Source organism: Neltuma alba, unplaced genomic scaffold, assembly GCF_004799145.2.
Source record: "Neltuma alba isolate B1F8T4 unplaced genomic scaffold, ASM479914v2 tig00011289_pilon, whole genome shotgun sequence".
Classification (NCBI taxonomy): Eukaryota; Viridiplantae; Streptophyta; class Magnoliopsida; order Fabales; family Fabaceae; genus Neltuma; species Neltuma alba.
Genome location: NW_021635998.1, coordinates 260854 through 286028, shown reverse-complemented (window position 1 = coordinate 286028; position 25175 = coordinate 260854). Strand labels below are relative to the sequence as shown.

The 25175-nt window shown below is 34.1% G+C and overlaps 3 protein-coding genes across 3 annotated transcripts; 1 reads left to right on the top strand and 2 right to left on the bottom strand.

Moving 5' to 3' along the window:
- The first annotated feature begins 9300 nt into the window (after nucleotides 1-9300).
- LOC114711444 (inactive beta-amylase 9) lies at nucleotides 9301-12122 on the top strand. The gene is made up of 3 exons (XM_028895849.1): nucleotides 9301-9712; nucleotides 10376-10861; nucleotides 10950-12122. Exons 1-3 carry the CDS (start codon nucleotides 9479-9481, stop codon nucleotides 11820-11822), a joined length of 1593 nt encoding a protein of 530 aa, XP_028751682.1. The 5' UTR covers nucleotides 9301-9478; the 3' UTR covers nucleotides 11823-12122.
- A 478-nt stretch (nucleotides 12123-12600) lies between these two features.
- LOC114711405 (tubby-like F-box protein 3) lies at nucleotides 12601-16517 on the bottom strand. Its single transcript, XM_028895796.1, has 5 exons — nucleotides 15833-16517; nucleotides 14205-14292; nucleotides 13940-14072; nucleotides 13672-13851; nucleotides 12601-13522 (listed from the first exon to the last, which is right to left on the bottom strand). Exons 1-5 carry the CDS (start codon nucleotides 16130-16132, stop codon nucleotides 13054-13056), a joined length of 1170 nt encoding a protein of 389 aa, XP_028751629.1. The 5' UTR covers nucleotides 16133-16517; the 3' UTR covers nucleotides 12601-13053.
- A 2331-nt stretch (nucleotides 16518-18848) lies between these two features.
- On the bottom strand, nucleotides 18849-23559 carry LOC114711404 (protoheme IX farnesyltransferase, mitochondrial). Its single transcript, XM_028895795.1, has 7 exons — nucleotides 23147-23559; nucleotides 21973-22102; nucleotides 21142-21279; nucleotides 20888-21021; nucleotides 20418-20543; nucleotides 19746-19849; nucleotides 18849-19501 (listed from the first exon to the last, which is right to left on the bottom strand). The coding sequence occupies exons 1-7, from the start codon at nucleotides 23491-23493 to the stop codon at nucleotides 19137-19139; spliced, it is 1344 nt and encodes a 447-aa protein (XP_028751628.1). The 5' UTR covers nucleotides 23494-23559; the 3' UTR covers nucleotides 18849-19136.
- Between the last annotated feature and the right edge of the window lie 1616 nt (nucleotides 23560-25175).

Sequence of the window (25175 nt, the reverse complement as noted above, 5' to 3'; positions counted from 1 at the left end):
TGCAACAAAATATTGAATATTATGTATTGATATTCATTAAAGAACCAGGAGATTCTTCCGAATAGCCAACATTTTTAAGAATTTGTATGTGCTATTTGTTCTCAAAGAAAACTGATTATAAAATATCACTAGTTATGTTTTGTTTTCGAATGGATCACTACATTTCTGGAAATATATATGCGCCCATTTAGAAGCACATAAACCATACAAGTATTCAATATTTGATAGATGCATCTATATAAAATGATAAGAAGTATGATTGACATTAATTTGCAACCTGAAGTTTGCAAGATTATTTAGATAAATATTTCCAGACTATGTGATTCCCAAAACTTGATTTTAAAGATGCTAGTGAATTTATATATCAGGCTTTTAAAATTGAAAAGCCTGCTTAGCAAAATCATTTGGTAATGCCTCCGTGAATAGCTTGATCAATATTTATGAGAACAAATTTTTCCATTTTAGTGTTGGCATATTTGATATATTGCAGCACTTATAGACATCAAGGCAACAAAATTCTCCCAATAAAATTGGCTTTTGGTCAGGAGCAAGATATTTTTCATCTAAAGATTGAAATGTGCAATATTTATTCTTACCAATCCACCACAATGCACATAGATGGATATTTAAAGAAAGTTGGGACATATGTTGGGTAAGAACCTCCTCTTTTGTTTGTTTTTAAATGGAACAAAATAATGTTCCTAAAAAAAGCAAATGGATTTAGGAGACTTATACTACATAATTAGTTGACTATTATTCGACAAAGTTTTCCTAACATGAGGGGGAGAAATTGAGTAGCTGGAAAAGAGAATGCATGGAATGCATTATTACTATTAAATATAGATCCTCAAATATATTAGTATGGACCAGAAGTTCATCAAAATTGCATTCATGAAATACTACAAAATATTTTACTGACTTGAATGAAAAATTTTAAATCTCTTATTCCAGCTGAAAATGCTCCAATTATTTTAAATATTAAGACATGCCAGAAGCATGAGAGGTTAATCGGTTCCAATATAAATATCTTGAATAAAGAGGAGCATACAACTTAGAAGTTGTATTAAGGAGGCATGTACTCTAGAAGAGTGTCAGGACATAACTAATTATAAAACCCCAGAAGAGGTTCAGGTACCTAAAAAGGAAGAAAGAGATCTCAACAAGTTATGTCACAAAAGAAAAAATGGAACCGAAAAGGTAAAGTTGTCGACAATGATTTTCATAAGAATATCACATGATAAAAAAAGGATCTTATGTATAGATCTATCATACAAAGTAGATATAAATTTGGCCAAGAAGAAAAGAAAAAGAGAAAAGATGTGATAAAAATGTTATTTCGATATGTGAAAATGGGCTTGTAGCCCAACACATATAAAGTTTCTATAGAATATATAGACATTTATGTGAAAATATAGATTTTCACAAGTGATTATGATGAGACATATTACTTTGTGGTGGATATAATTTTACATATTTGAATAATCTGGCACTATGAAATGTGCCTGCTAGATGACCCCTGGATGAGGATCATTAAATAGTAAAATTTACATGATAATCCTTGAAGGATTCAAAAATATGCCAGGAGCATATATAAGAAAATCTTTCAATATATAAAATATTATGAAGATTAAAATAATTTCAGTATGTATGATCCATTTTATAGTTTTGAATCAAAATATATGAAATTCCCTAAAGAATTTCACTTGCCAGAAGCATACAATTTAAATTCTTGAGAATAATGATTAAGTTAAATAAGTTGCCACAAGCAATCAGGGTGTATGTGGTATAACCGACTAAGTAAATATCGGTTGAAGAAATGATATAAAAATGATCCAATTTGCCCATGCATTTTTATGAAAAGATCTGAAAATGAGTTTGTTATAATTGTTGTTTATGTTGATTACATATATATTATTAGAACTCCTGAAGAGCCTACAAAAGCCATGGATTGCTTAAAGAAAGAATTTGACATGAAGGACTTGGAAAGAACAAAGTTTTGCTTCGGATTGCAAATTGAATACTTGAGAAATGGAGATTTTTTTTGTATCAAATAATTGATACAAAAAAGGCCTTAAAGTGTTTTTATATGGATAAATCACATCCATTATATACTTTGATGGTTGTGAGATTTGTGGAGGTGAATAAAGAACCTTATATATTTTGAGAAGGTGATGAAGAACTACTTGGTCCAGAAGTACCATATCATATCTTATCAGTCATGTATGACATCACATATCATTTGCTGTTAACTTACTGGTAAGATATAGTTCTTCACCAAAGACATTGGAATAGAATTCTAGATTCTTTTCTGATTCACATGCTGGTAATTCCAAAGGAAGTATTTATCTCACAATATCCAAAAGATGGTGAAAAATATATCCAGCAAATTCATTCAAATAAAAATCTAGCAGATTTGTTCACCAAGTCACTTCCTATTACAATATTTGTAAAGTTTGTTCATGATATTAGATGTCATAGACTCAAGGATATCAATTGATGTTATCAAGAGGGGGAGTTAATACACGCTGTACTCTTTTTCCCTTGTCTGTGATTTTTTCCCACTGGGTTTTCCTAGCAAAGTTTTTAATGAGGCACATATCTTATATAATGGACATCCAAGGGGGAGTGTTATGAATATTATAACATGTGGATGTCCATCTCCTCTTCTTTCTCTTGCTCTCAACTTCATCATCAACTCCCACTACTTCCATTAGGCATTAATCTTCCACTACTCTATTACCTTTCTACTATGCCTTTAATCTTATAACTCCCCCCACTCATATTCATGTGGTTTATTGTCCACTATCTATCATTTAAGTACAAATGTAACTTATGTGCAAGACTATGCCTATAAATAAGGCATTCTATTGTATTGTGATGCAAGTGAAGCAAGTGAATGAATACAATATCATTCTCTCATTTTCTTATCTACTTCTCTTCTCCAATATACTTTCATTGTTGGTTAATTTCATAACATGATATGGTTTATTAGAATTCTTATATTTTATAGCGGGGATATACTAGTACATGATATAATACTTATTGGAAAATGTAAATAATGACTATATTATATATACAAAAACTGAGTTTGGAATGACTTATTATTAACATTTCAATAGTAATTTATAAAATATAAAATAAATATATAAAATGAGTTTTAACTCGATTTATATAAAACGTGTTTAAAAATATTTAGGGTCAAACAAGATTCACGAAAAGTAATTTTATCAAAATAATAAATTTTTTATTTTTTAATTAATTTATGCTTCTGTTAATGGTGTAATGCACTGGCTTACGCTGATTCGTTGGTAATAATACGTATCGTGTAGGATATTAAAGGCAAGGAATAATTTGCGAAACATGGTGACAATAAAAGTCTACTCTTTCACTTTTTAATATAAAATTTAATTGTTGAATTAATTTTGATTTTAAATATGAGATATAATTCTCATATTTATCAGTTTTTTTCTAAGTTATCCCTATCAATACTTATTCAAGCACAATAAAAAAAGAGAGAGGCAGGATATTAAGAAAGACAGTTATGGTATTTAAAAAAAATATATATCATATTTTTTTATAATTAATTAACTTGTTTAACTTTTTTAATATAATCAAACTAGTTAAATATGTTTTAGATTATGGATAAGAGGAGGAGTGTTTTTTTTTTTGACCAGCAGAGGAGGAGTATTATAAATAGGTAAAACAAACACAAAAACAAAAATATATGCATATAGATTTCGGAAGTCCTCGTTGATTTTTTTAAAAAATATAATAAGACCACATCTAGACAGTCACGCGGCCGCGAGAAATGGCCCCACTGGAAACAATTTGAATTGGCCATGGCTGGCAGTGGCAGCAGGCGAGTTACATAAATCAGGGGGCGGAAGAGGCGGATGAAGCTCATGTCATGTAGCACGTATTCTAATTAAAATCAAATACAAACATGTAGGAATATCCCATCATTTAATACACCGGCCAAATACTTTAAAATATCTCTTGTCATCATTGCTAAACGCCAAAACGATTCGAAGCATAAGATTTATAAGATTTGTTATCAATGATTCTTAATATAAGATTCATTTTACATCGCAGAATTATACTTCTGGATATTGTTATCAACCTTACAAGTTGATTCTCCGAGTTTAACATTTTTACGTTTTCAGTTAATAAAATCATATCGATTTAATATTAAATATGTGATAACTGTAAACTCGATTAAATTTATAAGTTCATTTACCGAGTTTATTATTTTTTACGTTTTAAGCTTACAAAATCGTGTTAACTCGCTCTTAAACTCGTGCTAAATTTTTGGATTGATTATGTTTAGTAACTTTATATATGAATTTTATAGAAATTTTTTGGTTGAATGTGATAAATTATGAACATTGATGGATATAATTTCAATTATTTAAATTTAACATATATTTAAATGAAATTATTTTTATTTTATATATATTAATGATTTGATTATATACTTTTAATATCAGTTTATTAATAAAAATAAACTTTTATGAGTTTACCATCTGAGTTTATATCATTCTTATCAGTTTGTTTAAATACACGAGTTTCAAAACTTTACTTTGAAATGAATATTATATTAAAGAGCACAGGCAGCATAATTCAAGTTGAGTAGCATTGAATTGAAAACAAAGACGTGGAAAAGAAAGAATAACAAAGAATCTTCTAACTGCCTAATGTAGCACACTAATAACAATTAAGGTCGGTCATCGTTACTAGTCACTGAATCAGCGTAGCTTAATTTAGGCTTTTATTAATACAACTTGTCACTTGATTGATATTCCCTTGTTCAAGACTCAATCAAACTCGGTAGTGCGCCCCATTTGAGATACTCTTTCATATTATTTGATATTTTTATAAGTAATTCTCACATATAGTTAAGTCATTAAATTCATTCTAAACTGATAAAAATTTTTAACTTTATTCTTATTTAAATGATATGATTTAACTTATCAAACTTCAAGTAAAAATAAAGATAAAATGAATAAAAAATTACATCTAAAATATAGGTGAGAGGGAGGGAGTATGTTATAATTTAAACATGAAAACCAAAATATCTAAAACATATAAATATAAAAGAATATGCTGGTTAAAAAAAAAAGAATAAAATATAAAAGGCAGAAAGCGCATGTCCAAGAAAAAGCGCGTGGCTTGGAGACAGTCAGGGGTTGGGGGGGGGGAGAGAGCGAGAGAGAGAGAGAGAGAGAGCGTGGGAGGCCATACAAATGAAACAAGAACCGACGCAGGAGAGGTCAATGAGTGACTGGGGCGAGGCGTCGAGGGTGGGCGGTGTCAGGCTGTCAGGTCAGGTATGACGTGGAAGTGAGTCAGCTCATTTTGCCCAGATGCACCGCACCCACGTCTTTCCTCTCCCTTATCCCTAGCCTTTCCCTTCCTCTTGTGGTTCCCCACCCTCCATTATTTCCCCCTCCCTCACCCTCTTATTCTTTCATCTTTTTAATAATTACCATCTTGAGTTTAACAACTAATTTAAAAATATTAAAATTTTTAATTAAATTAATTATTCATTACAAATATGTATTGTTTTTTAAACTATTATTTTTTATAATGTGTATTGAATTATTAAAATTATATATCCTAAAAAATGATAAGAAATAAAGTGAATTAAAAATCTTATGTTTAATATTAAATTTAATTTTTAATCAATTCTTATATTAAATTTAGTAGTTAGCGCTTCTTTCCATATACAATCCCACACTTTTTGCCCAGTCCCACGTCACCTTTCCAGTCCCGCGGCCTCCCTATCCACTCCTAACCTATTCTGATTCTGTGATTGCTCCGTTGTCATGTCGCCGACCTCATTCTGATTCTAATTCCTTTGTATAAGTAATACGAGGGCTTTTTTACCGAAATACGATAAACAGTAAAAGTTTTTACCAAAATACTGTACTTTTAAAACTATTTACTAATATACTATATTTAAAATCGTTCTTGGCAAGAATAATTTTTAAATTACATACAAGTCGTTCTTGGCGTGAACAATTTCACTTTTTATTTTTTTTATTTTAAATGAAAAAGTGAAATTGTTCTTGGCATGAACGATTTCAAAAATCGTTCACGCCAAGAACAATTTCACTTTTCCTGTTCATTCTCGTTCAACATGCCTTAGTTGTGTTGATTATCGAGATAGGGTTGCTCGCGACCATCGTAACATTTTACTTGCACTTAGAGAACAACGTTTTAATGTAAACCCTCAGCCTGCTCCACCAACAATTGAGTTGCCTCGGCCACAAATTCCTCGTGATAGACCAAGCAAGCGACGAGGTGGTTACTTGTCTACCCAACCTATAATTGAAAACGAAAATGCAAGGGAATAGGAACCTCCAATTTTTACTCAGGCTTCTGACATATCACCGTCACCATCATCCCCCTTCATCTCTATCGATCCTACACAACTTGAGTCTCATTACATGGCACCTTCATCATCATCCCCTTCCAACTCAGCCAATCCTTCTCAATTTCAACCATTCATGACTTTATTAGATAATCCTGCATTATTTTCAGCTGAATACAATGCTTCTATTTTTGAACATGGTGGAACATCAAATGAAGCATTTGTCACTCCTTGACAATCTATACATTTAAATGAATCACCTTGATTTGATTTGAACACGCCAACTATACAAACAAATGAGACATTTGAAGCTCAAGAAATTGACATACAACAACAACGCCCACAACGTATGAGAAGAAGGCCAAGATGTGGTACTGGAAGTCACTATCAGTAAGGTAGATAATTTTTTCTTTATAAACTTAAACTTTATTTATTACTTTTTATTTTTAATCTTATACTTATTTCATAATTAGTTTTAACATCATTGTAACATTTTTCTCTCATTATATAGTCATGATTTTGTCATTCAAATAATTGATAAATCATTATACTAATCATTTTAATCAGGAGAGAAGGGGAGAAGTCATTCAACAACAGATGAAGTTTTGAAGTTGTTCACCAGAAGAACGATTTTAATTCACCTCATGCACATCAAGGACAGATTATGAAGAAGTCATTCACCAGATAAATGACTTTAAAAATTATTCACCTGAAGACCGATTTTAAGTGTAATATATTAGTAAATACTTTTAAAAATGCAGCATATTGATGTATAATTTTACAGTTTGTAGTATTTTGGTAAAAAAGCCTGTCGTGTGGTATTTGTTCGGTTTGACAAGAAATCAAGTATTGGGCATGGGCCTTTTATGCCTGTAATAATAATTTAGTCTTACAACTTAATTGCTACAATTAAAAATTTACAATCAAAACATAACTTTTTTTGTTACGTACTGTTTGGTATGAGATAGATAAAAAGAAGAGGAAATGATAGAAAATTTCATCAAGCTCTATTTGAAAAAAAATTAAAAAAAACCGGGGTTTTCAAATTTTAATCCAATATAAGTCAGATGAAGTAAAATTTACTATATATGTTATAGCCTTACCGGAGCATCGTCAATGATTCTTATTTTTGCATGTAAGAGTGAAATCGTTCTTGGCGTGAACGATTTCAGAAATCGTTCACGCCAAGAACGATTTCACTTTTTGATTTAAGAAAAAATTTTAAAGTGAAATCGTTCACGCCAAGAACGACTTGTGTGTAATTTCAAAATCGTTCTTGCTAAGAACGATTTTAAGTGTAGCATATTGGTAAATAGTTTTAAAAGTGTAGTAATTCGGTAAAAAGTTTTACTGTTTATCGTATTTTGGTAAAAAAGCCGTAATACGAGCACTAAATAGCATAAATTAAAATATTAGTTAAAATTAGTTAAAAATAATAGATATATAAAATATATAAATTTTTTAAAATATATTTTTATTTATAAAGATGACAAGCAAGAAAAAATAAATGACAGAGAATGAACTGCAAAAAAAAAAAAGAGACATATAATTAATTAAGAATAAAAAATGTATTATACTTAAAAATATTAACACAAATTGTTATTTATATAGTCGTATAAGACTATAAGGATTAATACAAAAATAATCTTGAACCCAATTTAATGATAAATCCCTAATCTCACCTACGTTATCCATTCGATTAAATGCATTAAATTAAATTCTCTATGCAATATTCACTGTGCATGCACCTTAATCTGTTTGCATGAAGATGTGATAATTCACACTCATTGACTCTCTAACGCGTGCTTGGATTAGTTTTTATTTAATTGTCCTGATTACTAACTTCATGGATAATATCCAACTCATGCTAAGAACAATAATGGAGTAATAAGTAAATAAAAATAGGATAATTCAACGAACGCGATCCACAACATGATAGGTGTGCTGAATCCGAGGTCTGGCTGGTCCCTAGTAGTACATCATTATATTATATTTATCCGAAGTAAATATAATATTTACTTAACTAATTTAAGTAGATTAAGAGAATAAGTTAAGCTAGTTATTTACACATCCGGTCTTTAATATAGGATCCAATTATTGAGTTAGTTTTAGTCCTAAATATAAGACCCATTTATCATATTTATCATTTTTCTCTAAATTATCCTTATAAATACTTCCTCAACCATAATCAAGTAGAAAATAGAGATGAGATATTAAGAAAGATGATTATGGTGTTTTAGGAAAAATGTGTTATATTTTTTTATAATTAACTAACTTACCTAACTTCTTTAATCTAATCAAATTAGTTAAATAGGTCTTATATTAAGAATTAAAAGAGTACAATAAAAGGGTGTTGTTTTTTTAAATATTCTTACTAATCAAGTGTATTGGCTAGAACTATCATTATTAAAAAGACTATATTAGAAAAAAATATATAAATATGAGAGACAAAATAGATTGAGATCTTCCTGAAATAAAAGTTAAAAGAGGTATTGGTAGTACTCCTCCGGTCCTTAATATAGGACCCAATTCTTGAGTTAGTTTTGGTCCTAAATATAAGACCCATTTATTATATTTATCAATTTTCTCTAAATTACCCCTATGAATACTCCCTCAACCATAATCAAGTAGAAGAGGGAGAGGAGGTATTAAGAAAGATGATTATGGTATTTTAGGAAAAATGTGTCGCTTTTCTTATAATTAACTAATTTACCTAACTTTCTTAATCTAATCAAATTAGTTAAATGGATCTTATATTAAGGAGAGGAGGAGTATATATTTATATATGCGGCTCAACTTTGGCCTCCTATCGTTTCGACACGTGGCGCATCCGTCAGCGAGCCCTTTTCTTTTCTTTCTATATTCCTGCTTCCTGAGAAAAATCGCGTCTCATGTTCCTCCTTTATATACCGCCCTTCCCCACGTCAATATTTCCCTCACCCTGGAATCTCGTCTCGTTCCCTCATTTCTTTCTTTATCCCTTTTTTCTCTCTGATTCCCTCACACTATTTTCTTTCCTTATCCTTTCCTTGAGATTCGGTTGTGAAGAATTTAGAGGATAATTCAGAATTTCGATTTGGTTGGTGAAGAATTTTGTTTCCGGCTATGGAGGTTTCGGTGATTGGGAGCTCTCAAGTCAAGCTCGGGAAATCTGAATTCGCTTATAGGGAAGTGCGCTTCTGTCATTTAAAGGATACTTTCTACCTTTCGAATTCTAGGATCTCTTTTGGTCGGAGTCCCACATCGACGAAGGCCGGGTTGCGCTTAGCTGTGAACGCTCTTCAATTTGATGCCATTCACCAGGAGAATCGCTCTCCTTCTCCCAAAACATCTAAATCGGTGAGTTTTCTTTGCCAAAAATTTCTTATTCATTGCGTGCTGCGTCTGGTTGCTGACAAAGGATTTGATTTTCTTTACTTGCTTTTAATTGCTCTGGTTAATCGTCTAGCTTGATGCCTGGAACTGTATCTGTTTGAGTTAGAAATTTTCAAATGTAACACTTTACGAAAAAGGCTTCTATACCTATTTCATGTTCATTTGCCACATGTTTTGCGGTTCTTCTGAGCACTAATGTTCCTTCGGATGGTGTCTGGTGAATTTTATGGGAGAAAGCAAACTTCCGTTTTGGAATAATTGCGGCTTTGACTATCAATTGTCTTTGAGTTTTCATTTATAATGCATTACCGTCCGGGAAAAGTCATAAATGGACAAAGATAAAATTGTGCTCTTAAGAATAAGATATTAATGCCTGAAGGGCGTTTTCATAGTTGGGGGCCGACGGTACATGTAGACCTCGCATTTCCCTCTTAGGATTAATTGAATTCTCTATTGATTATAGACACTGGTCAATAAAATATCCATAAAACTTAATACTTCTTTCAAATCTTTTGTGGCATTTGTGTTAGATAAGACAAAGTTTTGTCTAAATAAAATAACTCAGTATCCAATGTCAATCTTACGACAAGAAGAAGAAACTAACATTCTAGAAACGTGGTGGTGCAGCTGAATGGTGTTAGGTTATTTGTGGGGTTGCCCCTCGACGCTGTTTCTCCTGACTGCAACTCAGTAAACCATGCTAGAGCAATTGCAGCTGGTCTGAAAGCTTTGAAGCTACTAGGAGTTGAAGGTGTTGAGCTTCCAGTTTGGTGGGGAAATGTTGAGAAAGACTGCATGGGAGAATATGAATGGTCAGGTTATCTTGCAATTGCTGAGATGGTTCAGAGTGCAGGTCTCAATCTCCATATAACGCTTTGCTTTAATGGATCTAAAACACCAAGGATTCCCCTACCCAAGTGGGTGTCTCAGATTGGTGATTCGGAGCCAGGCATTTTCTTTACAGATCGATCAGGACAGCAGTATAAGGAATGCTTGTCGTTTGCAGTTGATGAACTTCCAGTTTTCAATGGGAAGACTGCGGTGCAGGTCTACCAGAGTTTCTGTGAGAGCTTCAAATCTACGTTTTCTCATTTTATGGGCTCTACAATTACGGTGAGAATTTTCTGTTCTGGAACCATTTTTTACACTCTTAACAGAGTTTGTTGATGCATATGACTGATAAAGTATTAATTTTTTGCAGGGAATTTCCATGGGTTTAGGACCTGATGGAGAATTACGCTATCCATCTCACCACAGGCTACCAAATATCAATGGAGTCGGGGAATTTCAGTGTTATGACCAAAACATGCTTCGCATTCTTAAAGAACGTGCTGAAGCATCAGGAAATCCTTTGTGGGGGCTTGGTGGTCCTCATGATGCCCCTAACTATGGCCAATCACCAAATTCCGGTGGCTTTTTCACCGATGGTGGCTCATGGGAGTCTCCTTATGGGGACTTCTTCCTTTCCTGGTATTCTGATATGCTTGTAGCTCATGGTGATCGACTCCTTTCCATAGCAGCTAAAACTTTCGACGGCGGAGTTTCAGTATATGGCAAAATGCCCCTGATGCACTCTTGGTACAGAACCCGATCTCATCCTTCTGAGCTAACTGCAGGATTCTATAACACTGCTAACAGAGATGGTTATGAATCGGTTGCAAAGATGTTTGCTAAGAACTCGTGTAAGATGATTTGTCCTGGAATGGACCTGTCAGATGCAAACCAGCCAAATGAAACCCTCTCTAGTCCTGAGTTGTTGCTTGCTCAGATTATGGCAGCTTGCAGTGAGCATGGGGTCAAAGTTTCAGGGCAAAATTCTTTGAGTGCTCGAGCTCCAGGGGATTTTGAACAGATCAAGAAGAACTTATCAGGAGATAGTGTGTTGGACTTGTTCACGTATAATCGGATGGGGGCTTACTTCTTTTCGCCCGAACATTTTCCTTCGTTCACCAAGTTTGTTCAGAGCCTTAATCAACTAGAATGGCATGCAGATGATTTACCTGCTGAAGATGAAGAAGCCGCTGAATCCTTAGTGAAAAGCTCAGAATCAAGCAAGCATTTGCAAGCAGCCTAAAAGTGATCAATCCGTATCTATGTTAATCATGTATATAAAAATTTGTTGTAAAATTGCTTAAGAACGGGTTGTCTTCAAAATGCAATCAGGATGCATAATGACATCCTGGATTACGTAGCCATTGTTACATACCTATTATGGCAGTTTTTTTTTTTTTTAAAGTTCTGTATAATAATTTGGGGTTATGGTATCAAATCGTATTGAGGGAAGGGGCTAGGTACATGAGTTATCACGCTCTTTATACATATTGGATTTTAAGAGAATTTTTCAATCTAATGGGGAGAATTTATCGTCTTGAAATCCATGTTACGATTATGTGCATCAAGAGTTTAATTAGTTGGCGTTTGACTTCGCTTCTGCGAAAATATGTTGATGGGAAATAATTTATTCAGGCATCAAGATTTTTCTTATTTCCTTCAGCGTATGGAATGAAGGATGATCTACATTTCTTTATCAGGTATCGTAATGGATAGCAACTGCGATTGTAACTGACCAAAAAAAGTATTAAATGAACTGCTTGGACGTTCCGTGTTGGCTTCAGATTTTGTCTCTTTTTGCCCATTCCTTCTAATTAATTAATACATGCGCGCGATACTTTAATCAAATATGTGATTCTGAGAGAGAGCTCAAGTGAGCGTCATCCAGGATTTGTGAAAAGCCACGGATTAAAAATTAGAATAAATTCTAGGAATTTATAAAATTAGTTAGAACTAGTAAAATAACCTTTTTGAAATATTCAGTCATGAAAATCTATGCTTTTTTAATTGCTAGGACGATAGACAACAAACTTGAACCTATGTGCAAAGTGAACAGGATACACGTGTGGAAGAAAAGGGAAGTTCCAAAACATCATTCTAATTTCACGAGATCTTTCCTGATCTCATCAATCCCTTTTTACTGCGTCCAATTACAATCTACAAATCTATCAACTCACTTCCCACCAGGTAATCCTAAACCTTACAGCACCAGATGCATGAACAAGAAGTAACCACTAAACATCGTCAACTGGCAACCTGCAAAACTGTACAAGGAAGAAAACACAGCGCAGGAAAAAAATTAGACCCTTGACTAACGATCTTTTTCTATTAGTTATCAATATCATCTATGCTATAAGTTCTCCAAGCAAAACTAATTCAGTCTTAAGACACTTCCCAGGCACAGCATGGCTCTGCCAAACGACCATGGCCAGTGTGCTATTGGTCTTGCTAAAGAATATTTGTTGAAACATGCATCATTCACGAGCAATTTTGGTTTCAAAGCTGCTGAGGCAGGTTGCAAAAGCCTGAAATGCTGAGATGGGGTACTGGTAATCCATTGTAAACAAATCCTTCCCTACTTTTCCAAATTGGAGGATGATCTTCTCATGTTCTGCTCCAGAAGGTCCATTTCCTGGGGAAGCTACCAGCTGAAAGTTCTTAACTGAAGCAACTGTCACTCGTCCTTTGAAGTTCAAACACCAACATTGGAGCTGCTCGTGCCACCTTGGAGGCTTGCTTATTAACACTAGTGCCTCATCATTGCCCCGGGATCTAGATTTACAGTTCTCAACCCTATTTGATTTTGACCTAAAAAATGGGAATGATGGAACTTTTTCAACATTGGTCGGAGAAAACCCAGTCTGTGCAGCTTGTCTCACCCCTCCTGGTTGAATTGCAGTGGCAGGAGTGGTGTCCATGACATATTTCATTCTCCTTGGGCCCCTGCTTGTTACATTACAAGCACCATGTAAGTATGCATTGTCTGTATACTAAAAAAATTACACAAGATATAGGCAAAGACAATTATAGTGTAACAACTCCTTTCAAGCCCGCGAAAACCTCTGTATGAACTTGTTGTAGTTGATGCTTACCTGGAGCCTAGCACATTTAATTCATATAATATGTGTGCCACTGGACAGTTACCAGTAGAAACCTTGGGTGAAACTTGATTTAGATTTCCCAGTCTAGCGGAGCGGCTTTTTGTAGTCTTTGCCCCTTTGTGAGGTGATTGGGCATCATAAATTGTGAACTTCGTTCCCAGAAAATTTGATCTTATCAAAGAACCCAAAGGTGAGTCTTGGCACAGAAATGAATGAAGAAGAATAAATCACGTTGCTCAGTTAAGAGTGTAAGGTGCACCTCAGTTTCCCAACACAAGTGTTTCTTTCCTTTGACACATCATCAGCATCAAGAGAGATGATATAATCTGTGCAGGTGGCACGTCTACACTTGCGTGCTGCCAGAAGAAACTTCCCATCATCATCACTTAATGCTGCAAATTGAAAAGAAGACCAAAGAATGAAGGAAAAAAAGTATGCTCCAGAATTTAACACAGAAATAATCTAACTTCATCTGCTCCAAAAACGTAATAATTCAGCCTTCATAAAAAGGACTATATTCTCACCGTTAGTTAAACTGAGAAACAAACAATATGTCTGGGTTGACCTGTTGCGCTTTATGAAGCACCGGAGGGGATTTTCCCTCGGGCCATGCTGTCAAAATTTATCACAAACTGTAACCAACATGTTAAATATCTTGGAGGGCAGGGCAAAATAAATTGAATTGATGTCCTCATTAGCAAAAAGACAAGCACAATAGTCACATCATATCCAATCATTGTCACCTAAAACCAAGGGAATCTTGGAGTAATGTCTTCGAGGGCAGGCAAACAATAAATTAAAGCATTCAATGAAAAAGGAGTCATAGGTAGCCACTCAATTTGCTCCTCAGTTAGAGGTCATTATCATTTTGCTTCTTGGTCTGAAAAATGGGGATGGTCCCAACTCCCAATGAAGGTGCTTCGTTGACACAAACCGAGCAAAAACATACTACTTCTGGTTCTAATTATAAGAGCCAGTTGATTAATTTGAGGAGATTAAGAAAGTAAGTTGAGTTAGTTATTTATCCTAAATAGGTGTTTCCTTTTCTAAAATATCCTTGCTAATCAAGTGTATTGACTAGAACTCTTATTATTACAAGGGTTACTTTAGAAAAAAAAATATAAATATGAGAGACAAAACGAATTGGAATTTTATATTTAGGACTAAAATAAAAATCAAATAGGGTTTTATATTAAAGACTAGAGGTAGTATTATATTCTTGCCAAACCAGAATTCAGATATTCTACTATTGTAAAAATGAGTGCAGATAGTGCTGTTGGGGAGAGAGATAAAGAAAAAGAGATGATAAATGTTTTTAAAAAAAATCATATAAATGGCTATATATAATAGAAGGATTTTTTTCCTCAAAGGAGGATAAAGAAAAGATATGAACTTTATGCGTGATCACACTCTTTTCTATATATGAGTGTATAAATGTAAAGAATCTAGATAACATCACTGACCAAGGTTCACAGTAATAACAATGGAGATGCTATGGTGCTGCCAAAAATGATCCCTGGCAATGCCTTAGTAATTTCCTTTAACTTCCATAAAAAGAAAAAGCTTCCTACACTAGAATATTAGGATGACAGCATTGAGGTACAGTTCCCAAGTAGTAACACTGCTGAATATTTGCTGAGCTGAAATATTACTCAGAACGACTGTTCTCTTTCTCTCTCACACGATTGTGGGTTTGCATGTATATTTTCAGAATTTTTTTTGAGCTTCGATGTTATCTATAACGTTTATGATAAATTAGCCAAATTATATACTAAATATGGAGGAAAAAAACAGCGCGTGGGTGTAAATTTACTGATGAAACAGGAATTAACTGTTGATGTCGTAAATGATTGAATTGAAGAAAAGGAAAAATATTTAAGAAAACAGAGATAGAAGAAGCAGAACAGAGTATTAATCAATTGCCAAACAAAACCAAAAAAATCTAAAAATATGCTAACAAACAAGACAAGAAATGCTAAAATCTTGCTTATCAATAAATAGCATTCATCCTCAACCCTGGGATTCTTTCAAGAGAAACCGAAAATCAAAGAGGTGTTGAAATCATGCATACTGAAAAAGAGATGTAAAAGAAGGAAAAAATTTCTCCAGCCAGCATTTGGTCCAATGGTTCTGCAAGGCATGGCTCACAAACCTGCTTAACAGAGATGGGGAAGGTGATATTCGAGGAAACTTGAAGCGTGTTGACGATGCTCTTAGTGATGAACCTCCAAGTGCGGCAGACACCGGCGCAAGCCACCACGCTCCGGCGAGCAGGCCAAGAGCTTTCGGATGCTTCGATTCTGGCCAACACTTCTCTGAGAAGCTCCTGTGGTATGTTGGCCCAGCAGCTCTGCTTCAGGCCATCGGTGACCACCAGCTCCACCGAACCGTCCTGTAACACCCGGTGGGACCTCGATCTCATATCACAGGTTGTGCTCCTGATAATAGGCATTGATACGGATTTTGGTAGTGAAGATGAAGACAATGCGCCAATTTCAACGTTGATTCAGAAACGCTCTCCAGGAAAATATGCTTTGTGGTGTGCGTTATGCCTCCTGCTCGGAGAATTCCGGATGGGACCAGAGCTGAAGTAACAGTGAGAGAGAGAGAGAGAGCTAGGTAGTTGGTACTATAACCAATCGCACAGAGGTTTGTGGATTGGAAGGAAGGCGGGTGGGGGAACGGAGCTGGTTTCCATCAGATCTCATGCTCAAAAACTATTATCCGTGGGCACTCTCCCTGACTTTCTTGTTGACCATTTAATTTTGATTTTGTTTTCATGATTTCAAATCTGATGTTTGTTTTTTGTATTTTCATAAATACTTGGTTTGAATTGATGTAGTTAAGCATCCGAAATTAACACTCGTTCAGTCCATATAGTTTTAAGTTTTAACAAGTTTTGATTTAGTTCCTAGGTACGTGACCGTGTTAAGTGTTAACACTCAAACCAAATCTTTATAAAATTATAACAACTAAAAATCATGATTTGAAATTATAAGAATCAAAATTCAATTAAACTATAAGGATTAAAAAATAGAATTAACTCTGCTTATTTTTCTTAACAAAATTTATGTTTTACTTTTTCTCCCTTTTTTTCAAAGGATGACACCAACAGAGGCAAATACCGACACAATATATTTTAATTAAAGAATTTTCCAATTTCTTAATTTATTTCAACGTATGGAATACATGACTGGGAAAGTGGTTGGCTATTATTATTAATTGTTCATGGGATAAATTAAAGTTAGTTGATTCATTTAACTGTCTCTGAATGCCTGTTAAAAAAAAAAAAGTTTGGGTATACTATTATAAAAATAGTTATAGATATGTTTTATTTGAGTTAAGATAAAACTCATTTTATATATTTACTTTGTATTTCGTAAATCATGATTGAAAAGTTATTTATAAACCACTCTGAACATTCTGTAATTTGTTTGGTTACCTTCTCATCTTAAAAGATGAGTTGAGGAGAAAGGACCAATGTCCCCGTTTGTATTGCATGAACAATTCAGAAAGTGAATCACCAAGGATGCATCTCCTGCAAAATCAATTTGACTTCTCGCTCATCGCACTTACCTTTCATCTGTGTGTGTGTGTGTGTGTGAGTGAGTGAGTGAGAGAGAGAGAGAGTTTCTATTTTCTGTTGAGTCTAAATTAATAACTAAGATCATTAAAAATGCATAATATAATGAAGTATCCAGTGGCACTGTATTGGCCGGTGAAAAATATCTCTGGGAACAATTAATACTAATTTACGCGGACGGCGTGCATATATTTAATTCCATGGGGTGTTTGATAAGTGAAGTTAGATAGCACAGTAGCATTGATAAAATTATCTTTAAAAAATTATATTTTATTTTCATGTCACTAAATGTTATCAATTACTGCCATGGTAATCAAAGTCGCGTTTCAACACATTAAACTCGCCAATTTCACGTTTTCAACTCAAGAAAATGTGTTAACACGCATATAAAATCCTATTTATTGAAAACTCGTAAATAATGGCTTGTTACTCGTTCAAACTCAGTGAAATCGTATTAACTCGGTGATTTATATGCGAGTTTGAAACTAACAACAAAGCTCATTGCAAGCAACCAAATTTTGAAGTTTTTTCCTACTCCACTCAGTGTGTCATAAAAAATATTTGAATATTTAAAGAAAAATCTATAGAATAATATTCCCAACTCATAAAATTTTAATATACAACGATAAAATCATTTTTGTTAAAAATACGTAAAATATTTATATAAAAAATTGAAATATTTATACAAAAGCATGCATAAAAGACAGTTAAATTATTTAACTGTAAATACCTTTAGAATATTGAAAAATCCAACTCAGTGTTCTAAATTACAATTTTTATTAAATTTATAATTATTTTATTATTTGATTATGTATATTGACTTCATGTATGAATTTCATAATAATATCTATACTGAGTATGATAAACTATGAATGTTGACTGGTTTAATTTTCATTATTTGGGTTTAAATTATATTTTAACTAAAATGTGGTCATTTTTTATATTTAAATTATTGAATTATCTATTTTTAATAGTTATTTATTAATAGGTGTAAACTGTTACGAGTTTACGATCTGAATTCATAATTCGAGTTTATATACCTATCATGAGTTTATTTAGACCCGTGAGTTTGAAAACCTTGATTACTGCTACTGTTGTTACTTTTTATTGGACGATTAGCCAATTTTTTTACCAAAAATAAATACGGAAGGGTTCCAATAAAAACCATCTATAACCACAGAATATATATTTCGAGATCTAACCGAACTGAATTGATGAAATATGATCACCTCCTCCACGGCAGAAATAAATCTGTTAGGTGCATGTTTAACCTGATCCTCTATTTTCAGTCAAAAACTAATGATCCAAAACTAAATTTAGGGTTCTGATACTGGCTAATCATTAAGACAAAACAGAACGGTCCCCCCCAACAAGTGACCTCTCACTAACCTCTTTGTTGATTTTGTTCTGATGATTTGAAAAAAGCTTAGAACTTCATAAGATTTACGGTTAAATTAGTCATGTGGGCCGTAATGAGTATTTATGTTGTGAGCATTTGCCCACAGGTACATAAGGGCGTCAATTTTGGCACTATTCACTCTCAGCTTAAACATTCGAATAAAGTTGTAAAATCAGAAATAGCACATGGATGAAAAGCTGGAATCTTGTACTCAAATCATAGTATCCGGCTTCACAATTTATTAACAACTCAAGTGAGGACACCACTAAGAAAATGAACCGAGCAGCCCATCTCGGGACATAATACAACAAACAACAACTATTCCTTAATTATTCATGGAACTCCTGCAAATTCTTGATGCAGGGCATAAATGCAACAGAAAATCGAAATGAATTGAGCAGCCATGGCAAAATATTCAATTTATAGATAAAACAAAATTTTAAAAGCTTTTGGCTGAATTCTCTTACATGAGACTCAAAGAGAATAATCATACAGAGGAGCAGGCAGGAAGGGAAATGGTGCGACAGAGGCATACGCAACAGGTGGACGTGCTGGTGTTCCTTTCATGTGCCTCTCCTTTTTCTTTCCGGGAACATTTTCCTCATTCTGAACAGAAGTTTCCATGCAAGACTTGGCAGCATTGTCTGCCATAAGCTGGTTATCAGACACACGGTGAATTAGAAGCCCTGACATGAACACGGGGAGATAAAGAAGACTGGCGTAGAACATTCTCCTGGCCTTTTCTTTTGTACGATCTCTATAGAATGAGAATGCTGAAGCCGTTATTGCAGCAGTAAGGAACAACGACTCGAGACAAAACCACCCAGAAGTCACACCCCCTGTAGACAAGTTCAGAAATATCAAGTGTTAGGATTCTTCTACGGACCACATTCATATTAAATGCATGATACTAAGCAGCGATGACTCTTATTTTAACAAGAATTTCTTGGTCCGCAGCTTAATTTCATAGGGAGATTAGCAAGGTCCCCCCTGACAGTATGCAATCAACATTTGCAGTGCATAGTCAGAAGACAAATTCGAATAAATACAAATTGTTGCTAGGAGTTGGAAATAGCCACTCACAATCATAGGCCAAGAATCCCAAAGGGATCAGATAAATAGAGTTCCTCAAAGCGACTGATGCTGTTCTCAGACCAGTTGGGTCGGCAAGTGAGTACATCTTAAACCTGAATTTACAACACATTAACCAATAAGTAGATGACATTATATAGGGTATAGACCACCAACAAAGCATGCAAGAGCAGCAGAATGAAATCCATCCACGTCTGGCATTAAAAGAACTTTGCCTATTAATATGACTGTTCACTATTTGAGGAATTAAATTCAGGGTCAATTACAATTCTCCCCTAACAAACGTTAGAAAATCGGGTAAATTTTGATATAATACATAAAATAGAAGTTGTATATATATTTTTCCAATAAACGGGAGGACCGTGTACTTTGAGCTTCTCTCAGAGGAAGGGGAGCAATTTATTCTAAAGTCTTAAATTTATGAATCTATCCAAATGGCATCAGCTTAGATGGTCATAACCATATACGAATTACTAACTCCCATTCCGGAACAAGCCTTGGGAAGAGAACAGGTAGTTGATGCAGAAAACATAAATTTCCCCCTCGAGACAAGTCTCCATGAACAAAGGAAGTCACCACACAAACAAAATTTGATCGAGGGAGGCATCAAAAAAGTTGCATAAACAATAATTTATCAACATAAATAACTACATTTGAGCATACCCTCCGGCAGCATAATCACTGCGGCACATGTAAGCAAGGGCCATGAAATGAGGTATCTGCCAAAAATACAAAGCAGCTGGAAGAATTAATGCATTTAGTGAAATATCACCAGCAGCTGCAGCCCATCTGAAAACAGAACAGCACAAAAAAGGAAAAAAAATGGTTAGAGGTATAAGAAACCATGCACATACGTGTAAACTAGAACGGGATGAAAGACGATGGAACAAAGGAAGGGAAAACACCCAATTAGTGAACCTTTCTACTACATTTAATCATTAAATATAGATGTAAAGAAACTTCCTACAATGTGCCAGCTCAACAACTACTCTAACTTTATTTCTTCAATAAACAATTGCCTTTACCTTGAGTTCATTTTCTCAATCATGTTTATAAGTAGCTGCAATCATGCGGTTAACAATTGACAATTGCCATGCATTAGAGGAACAAAAGAAATCCTGTAGAGAATTTACCCCAAGAGTGGCGGAACAGCACCAACAACAGCCCCCACCCAAGTATTCACAGGATGAATCTGCTTCAGTGGAGTATATACAAATGCATACAAAACGAGGTTGGAAGCTGCAAGCCCAGCAGCCAACATATTAGCCTGGAACAACCTTGTCACAAAGCTGCATTATTAGTTGCTCAGGTCGAAGCACTCCAAAGGGTTATCATAAGACTAGAAAAATAATAATAATAATAATAATGAATAAATTGGTTTTTCTACCTTTGTTGCTATCAGAGCTGTGCCGGCTAAACCAACAGATGATGCCCAGTTGACTGCATGTGGTACTGTAATGCGCCCTGATGGTAGTGGCCTTTTGCTTGTTCTCTTCATTTTGGCATCATTATTTATCTCAAACACCTAATACACCAAAATCATCACATAGGTTCAATGTCAACAAAGTACCAAACGCAAAAGGTGGGGACAACAAAAGACAAGTACTTCAGACTAAAGCTAGTAAAAAGATCAACAACAACAACAAGCCTTATCCCACTAGGTGGGGTTGGCTACATGAATCACACAACTAGTAAAAAGATCAGAGTAATATTAAATATTCCTGATGGAAAGATAGAGAGTCTAACAAGGTTTGGTTTATTATAGATAAGATATTCTTCCATCATATATGTGTCTGCTACCAATCCCCTTCTTTACCATGTCTAATTCAAGAGAGTAACATTATATCACTGCAAACAATTCATTTGAATCCTGATGTCTCACCCAAGCCTTCTGTCCTTCGTCAATTAACTTGGCTTCATTTATGAACAATAAATTGACAATGGATAAGGCAAATTACCGCCATCCACATTTCACATATTATTATGATATTATGATGAATATGACGAATTTGAGTAGGTCTTTTCCAGCATTCCTGCACCTACTGAAGTCTAAATATTCTATGCTTATTATGTATTTCTTCATATTAATCTTTGTGATCCTCAAATCTTGATGGAAGGCAAACCGTGTCACACAGTACAAAGAAGTGGTACAGAGGAGAAACAAACAAGACACAATAGCGAATGCACTCTAGAGTGATAATTATCCAAAGAAACCAACCTGATTTAACGAATTAGCAGATGCAGCAACCATCATGGTACCCATGCAAGTCCAACATAGTGCTGGAAAGTCAACAGCACTGCTACTGCCTAATACAAATCCAGTCCCAGACGTCGCAACCACAAGCAAGCTGAAACCAATTAGAAGGGGATAAGTTGAATTACAAAAGCATTGATTCATTTCAGCATTATAACTGCTACCAAACAATGATGCTGAGTGGATACAAAGATGCAAAAATGCAGAATTGGAGAAAATTCCAAGGGAGCTAAAACAGAAGAGACTATTGATCTTATAAAAAGAAAATAAGATAAAACAAAGCAGAAAAATTGTGACTCAAATAAATACAACTTCCTCCAAGAAACCAACATCAACAAACCAGTTAATATCAATTCATAAAGTCTCAAAAATACAAGAAATCTGAAAATTAAGATAGTAAAGACAATATAAACTAACCAAACCAACTTAATTCATGATAAACATGTGCATCGTCTTGAAATAAGGACAAAGGTATCTTGTACACCAAGGTATTGGGCTCCAATGCATAAGGTAACATTGTAAGCATTGTTCTCATGTTTGGCAGGACACAAAGCTATTATAGAAGGATGCGGTCAGTAGTTTTTTAAAAAAAAAAGGACGGTTGACAACGCTATAAGTAGCGTGATAGGAAATCTCCTAAGTTTTAGGGTGGTTCATATAACGGTCTAAGCTAGAACCTCTTGGTAATAATGGAGGACACAAAGCATCTGATATAATAGTACGCTAGACATAGGCAGCTTGGATAAAGCCTAACATCCAAGCTATCAAGATCAGGATATTAGTGTACCCGAATGCCTCCAAATGCAAACTGGGAGGTTGGGGGGGGGGGGAGTGAACAAAAACTTCCTTTCATGATGAAGTCTTCTAATTTTTGTCTAGTATTCCTATATTTCTCAAAGGCCACTTTCGTACTTTTGTTTCTGTAACTGTAAACGAGAGTCACCAAATTCAAAATTGAATGAGAATGCTAAAATATAAACACAGTGCTACTGAAACAAAGGTCAACAAAACAAGAAGTGTAATACTAGATGAAACACAGGGAACTGTACAATCAGTCTTCAGCCCATAGAACCTGATAGTCAGACATCAGACGAAATGCCGTCAAAACAATAAGAATATGAATTTCAGAAAATCTGACCTGAGACGAGCTTTAGAAAGCTCCCAATAGCACCGACTATAGTGACGAGTCAAGTCCACAATTTCCCTCGCTTTAGAAGCGGAAGCTGAGACAAGAGATGTGAGATCCACTGCGCCGGCAGAAGATGAGGAAGCAGAGACAGCCGGAAGGCCATCGGATTTAGTAAGTCCCAGTTTCAAGGAATCGAGGGAGGAATTGGAATCGGGAACAGAGGATGACGAGTAGAGACGATGAGAGTGAGAGAGCAGACAAAGACGAAGAACGCCATCAGTGGAGAAAGAGGGAGGGTTGATGTTCCGAGAGGAATATTGGAGGAGCTTGGAATAGAAGCGGAGAGAACTCCTCATCGCGCCGAGCACGCGGACGGAGAAGATGACCAATCGCCGAGGAGACCAGGCCTGAAAAGTGCAAATGCGAGAATAGTCCAATGTGAGTTTTACATTTTTCTTGTTTTTTTAAATTTTTTTTTGGCTGCTTCTTTTTAGTCCTTTTTTCTTAATCTAATTGGGCTGCTTTTAACTTTCCTTATGGACTTCATAAAAAAAACTTCCTAATGGACTTTTTGTTAGGCCCAAAATATTCTTCACTAACACTCTCCTGAATGACTTTGGGTTCAATTCGAGTCAGAATAGTAATGGACCAGAAGGGGCAGCTTGGCAAGAATCCCATTATTCAAACTCAGGTGAGTCTTTTTTCCTACTAAAAATTATACTACCTCCACTCTTAAATATAAAAATTAGTTAACTAATTTAAGTATATTAAAAAAATAAGTTAAGTTAGTTACGGAATCAGTTTCAATGATCATCACTTTGATGAGCACCGTAAGATCATCAGATTTTGATTGTTTATATCTTATTTGGATGGTCTGAATGCGATTTTTTTTATTTGTTTAAAATAATTATTTTAATATATATAGAATTTAAAATAGAGATAATTTCTTAACTATTATTTTAAAAAATAATTTTTTCTATTTAAAATATTTAATTAAAAGTTTTAAATCTGGACCATTCAAATCACATATGGACGGTCCAGATTTGATGAGTTTAAGGTATTCACTAAGATGATAAGTACTGAAACTAGTTCTAGTTAGTTATTTGTAATAAATAGATATTATTTTTTTCTAAAATATTCTTACTAATCAAGTATATTAGCTAGAACTACTATTATTAGGAGGATTACCTTAAGAAAAAATAGATAAATATGAGAGACAAAGTGAATTAGGGTATTATATTTAAGATCAAAATAAAATTCAAACAAAGTCATATATTAAGGACCAAAGATAATAGAATAATAATATTAATTAATTTTTATATAAATATTTTAAAAAATATTTTCATACAAAATTGAATCAATTTAGACTATGCATACTCGTTCACAAGACTAGCCCAAAGAATTTTCAAAATGGAATAAAAATTTTTAATAATAAATTATGTATGTATTTAAAATGAATTCAACATATTAGGCCACATATATTTAGTGATAAAAAAGATATAATATTTATTTATATATTGGACAGAAAAGTTTTCAAGCTTGTTTTAATATTTGTTCAAATTATATATTAACAGATTGCCAAAAGATGTGAATGTAAGTCTACGCATAAAATAATTCTATCAACAAATTATTGGTTCAAACGATGAGCAGTCTCATCCCGTAAAAATAAGAAAACAAGTTAAAATTAAGAACAAAAAAAAACAAAGTCCGAAACGCAACATCAACAAAAACAAAACAAACCAAGTTAAGAAAGACATTTTAACTTCAGCAACATCATTATGATCAGATTCACAATCCTTGCACAGCAAGGCTTGAAGCAAAGATGGGGTCGTAAAACCCAATCTTAAGGGCACTTTTTTATAAACCATGCTATTCACGAAATCATAAAATAATACCATGACTTATGCTTTAAATTTGTTGTAGAAAAAATATCAAACGTTTTGTGTGGCTCTTTCTTTTAGAAAAGATTCTTGAAAGCATGCCTGGGATATGCTTCAAGTAAAAATTAAAAACGTAATATGGGTCAGTCTAGCACTCA